This window comes from Alligator sinensis, unplaced genomic scaffold, assembly GCF_000455745.1.
Source record: "Alligator sinensis unplaced genomic scaffold, ASM45574v1 scaffold639_1, whole genome shotgun sequence".
Taxonomy (NCBI): domain Eukaryota; kingdom Metazoa; phylum Chordata; order Crocodylia; family Alligatoridae; genus Alligator; species Alligator sinensis.
Window position 1 is genome coordinate 354225 of NW_005842771.1, and position 4217 is coordinate 358441.

The 4217-nt window shown below is 53.1% G+C and overlaps 1 protein-coding gene across 1 annotated transcript; it reads left to right on the forward strand.

The window, feature by feature from the left end:
- Window positions 1-331: 331 nt before the first annotated feature.
- On the forward strand, window positions 332-3631 carry APLNR (apelin receptor). Its single transcript, XM_006034777.3, has one exon. The coding sequence runs from the start codon at window positions 672-674 to the stop codon at window positions 1797-1799; it is 1128 nt and encodes a 375-aa protein (XP_006034839.1). The 5' UTR covers window positions 332-671; the 3' UTR covers window positions 1800-3631.
- Window positions 3632-4217: the final 586 nt, after the last annotated feature.

Consider the following 4217-nt stretch of genomic DNA (forward strand, 5'->3'; position numbering starts at 1 on the left):
AATGGCAGAAGGAGGCTGAGGGACAGACAGACAGGGCTGACTTAGTTAGTGGGGTTGCTAAGGGTATCTGTGAAATTTCACACTGAGCACTAGCTCCCCCCTTCCCCCCAGCAGCTCCAGCTGGCTTCAATCCTCATTCTTACCCTAGCCCCCAGGGAGCTGGGACAGAGGGATAGGAGGTGGACATTTGTGGATGCAAGTAGCAGACTGAGCTGCCCTATGCTGCCCTGCACTGCGGGAGTCTGTTTGTCTACTTGACATAAGGATGTGGTGTGAGAGGCAAAGGGGAGGGACAGGGTGGGGTGGGAGGGGAGGGGAGAGTGAAGGGGAGGTTGTAACTAAAGATCCTAAAGCACAAGCCTGTGGACTGAATGGTAAAAGGAAGGAACAGCTGCCTCTGAGCTTGCATGTGAGAGAAGGCAGGAAAGGATCTGGCCACAACTGTCTGAGGCTTTGCAAGCGAGGGAAAAAAGAAGAAAAGAAAGGAGGAATGAGCTGAGCACGGAGGACTCAAACTCACCCCCCACCCCCCCATACCCAACTTGGACAGCAAAGAAGGGACTGCAAACGTGGTGAGGCTACATCCCAAGAGCCTCTATCCAGAGAGGGAGCAGGCTGAAGAAGATACCTTCTAGCATCCTTCTCCGATCCCTGGAGTCAGGACCCTGAGCATGGAGGACCTGGGGTATGACGACAGCAGTTATTTTGACAACCAGACTAGTGACTGTGAGTACACAGAGTGGAGTCCATCCCTGACCCTCATTCCCACCATTTACCTGCTGGTCTTCCTTCTGGGCACCTCGGGCAATGGATTGGTGCTGTGGACCATCTTTCGGGGGGGCCGCGAGAAGCGGCGCTCAGCCGACACCTTCATTGCCAACCTAGCCATGGCTGACCTGACCTTTGTAGCCACACTGCCATTGTGGGCTGCCTACACCTGCCTGAATTATCACTGGCCCTTTGGCACCTTCGCTTGCAAACTTAGCAGCTATCTGGTCTTTGTCAACATGTACGCCAGCGTCTTTTGCCTAACAGGACTCAGCTTTGACCGCTATTTGGCTATTGTACGGCCAATGGCTAGCACCAAACTGAGATCACGGGCCAGTGGGCTGGTGGCCACCATCACCTTGTGGGTCTTGGCGGCTATGTTGGCCCTGCCTGCCTTGATCCTCCGTGAGGCAGCCATGCTACGTGGGGAGGACAAGATCACTTGCTACATGGACTACTCAAGTGTGGTGGCCAATGGGACTGAGGGGGCATGGGAGGTGGGGCTGGGCCTGTCCTCCACACTGCTGGGCTTTGTCATTCCTTTTGCTGTCATGCTGACCTGCTACTTCTTCATTGCACGCACCATTGCTGGACACTTTCGGAAGGAACGCAACGAGGGGCTACAAAAGAGGAAGAGGCTGCTGACCATCATCATTGTGCTGGTGGTCACTTTTGCTGTCTGCTGGTTGCCCTACCACCTTGTGAAGACTATATATGTGCTGATGGACCTGGAGGTGATGCCCTGGTCCTGCAGTTTCCACACCTTCCTCAACAACTTCCACCCTTACTGCACCTGTGTGGCCTACATCAACAGCTGCCTGAATCCCTTCCTCTATGCCTTCTTTGACCCCCGCTTCCGGCAGGCTTGCACCACTGTCCTGGGCTGCAGCCAGGGCCGCTGGTCAGGCTCTGGTGGGGATAAATCAGCCAGCTACTCCTCTGGCCACAGCCAGAACCTTCCAGGGAAGGGTGGGGAGACACAGAGAGAGAAGGTGAGCCCAGACACTCATGATACGCTGGTTCGGGGCTAAGAGTAAGCCTGCTACCAGGGACAAGTAGAGCCAGACCCATCTTTTCCTCCTCATTCTCCCTTCCCACCTTCTGTTCTTCACCCTCACTCCATCTCAGCTTCCTTCATTTGTCCTTCACCTTCCCTTTCATGAATTCTCCTCCTCTTTCCCAGGTTTTCCTCTCCATTTCTCTCCTCTCTCTCTTCCTCCATCTTTCTCTCTCTTTCTCCCATTCTCCCTCTCTTCCTCTGTTGCAGGGCTGGTATGGATAAAGTTCCAAAGTCATGCTGAATCTCTCTTTGACCTAGCTTATAGCTAGGGACAGAGGTTAGCTGAGGTGAAGCCCTCTCTCCCTGCTCTGGAGAGGTTTCAGCATGATTTGCTGTCTGTTTCTCAGTGGCACAGCTTTTGGGGCATGGGTGGGGAGGTTGGAGGATACCCCATATCATCCCACTCTGATCTACCTCTTTCTCTAGAGTCTAGACCTTGCTTTTGCAACCCCTGCTGTGCTCTGAGGCTGAACAGAATGGTTAGTGCTGCTGCCTCTCCTGAAAGCCTTGCTCCTGGCCCTCTGGAAATTCATTGTACCTTTAGAGGTTGGATGGAGGAAGATGTGGGGCTGCAGTCCCTTCTTTCACCCCCAATGTAACTGTCTGCCTTCTTTCTCGATTTAGTAGCGGGAAGTAAAGGTCTGAGAAGCCTTGAGCGAAGAACTCGCCCTGTGGTTGTGCGTTGGGAGGAGTAGATATAAAAGCCTCCCCCCTTCCCCTAAGTGGAGTCTGATGAGGTGACCCTTGTGCCCCATACCCTCTCATATGGATGGCAGGGGCACTTTTGGAAATGTGTATCATATACCGCTTTGCTTTGTAACCTGCCCCCAGTAGCTCTTGCCATCAGTAGGTCTCAATGTTCTTTACAAAAAACAGTAACATTGCCTGGTAGCAGACAGGCAAACTGGGGGGGGGGGAGGCAAAATGACATCACCAAGATCATGCAGCTGTTCATTAGTGCATACAGGATGAGACCTCAGCTCTACCCACTAGGGACTAGGCTACACTGTCAGCCTCTTGCCATACCCTAGGGCCAGTGGGCTACAGGAGGAGCTTTGACTGTGTGTCTCGCTGCATGCATCAAGAAAGGGCCGGGGGCAAGTATTGACTGGAGAGGAGCCAGGAGCCCCAAAAGTATGGGGCTTGAAGTCTGTCATGGCACCAGGACTGTTTGGACCTCTATATGCTGCCTGTATTCTAAGGACTGTGCCAGAGCAAGGTCCAGGAGAATCAGAGGGGTTGGGGGAGGAGGGGGAGCATTCAATCCATGAGACTGTGGATGGGTGGACTGTGGGAGTATATTCTCTGAGCTTCCCAGCATGTGGGGAACAGAGAAGCATCTTTATTGTTGTTGATCACCTGACAGAGAGCATGTCTACAAGAGGGGCCAGACCCATCAGAACCAAACCCCAGTGACATCCGAACTCAACCACAGCACCTGCTGGTCAAGGTTTCAGCGCAGAGCATTTCCCTTTGTGTTTATCATTTCCCTCCAGGTCTCAACCTCCACAGTTTGGTGAGAAAGGCCCTGGCCCCTCCGGCCGGGTATGGGGCTTGTGTTTCCATCCTGTGGGAGAAGAAGGTTGTGACCTGCAGTGAGATCTCCAGCACCTGACTCTGGCCAAACTAGCTTTTTTGGTGGTCCTATTCATGGGAGCATCTCAGAAACCGCAACTTTTGTTTGGGCCATCCCATCAGAGCTTTGAATAATAGGTTCCCCGCTTAGAGTAAGGGGCTCTCACTGAGAGCAGGATCACTGGCATGCTAATACAATAGACTTTTTATGTGTAAAAAATAAAGGAACCTGGCTAAAAATGATGTCAGGAGAACTCTTTGTCATTGCTGTGGAGGACCCCCGTGGAAACCCAAGAAGGTGTGTAGGTGGGGAGGAGGGGAAGAGAAGAAGGTCAGTTGGCCAGGACTGGGGCAGGCATGTTGGTGGCTGAGGCTGGTGAGTGAAAAAGGGAAAAGGGGGGTGGACAGGGAGAGGGCAGAGGGGACTCTGGGGTACGTGGATCTGGAGGGGGAAGATGGCCATGGAAGAAAGGAGATAGAGGATGGGGTGGAGGTGGAGTAGGGCAGTCACTGAGCTTGTTAACGTGTCCTGTCACCTGCTCACAAATTGGCTCCAGGAATGTACAACTGGCAGGAGCAATTGTTCTTGGAGATGCTGAAAGGAAGGCAGATGTGGAGCCAGGAGAGGGAGGCTGGAAAGACCCTGCCTGGCCAAAAAAGCACTGGAGTACATATGGGGTGAAATTTCTACTGAGCTGCTCTGGGATGAGAGGCTGCAGGGCAAGGGATGGGTGTGGATGGCGGTATGGGCTGGCTTCTTCAGTAAGGGACAATAATGAGTGAGGGTCTAGCCATGGAGGATATTCACAGGAGA

What these genes read in the sequence shown, in the direction of transcription:
- APLNR (XM_006034777.3), top strand. Translation starts at nt 672, where the DNA reads ATGGAGGACCTGGGGTATGACGACAGCAGTTATTTTGACAACCAGACT.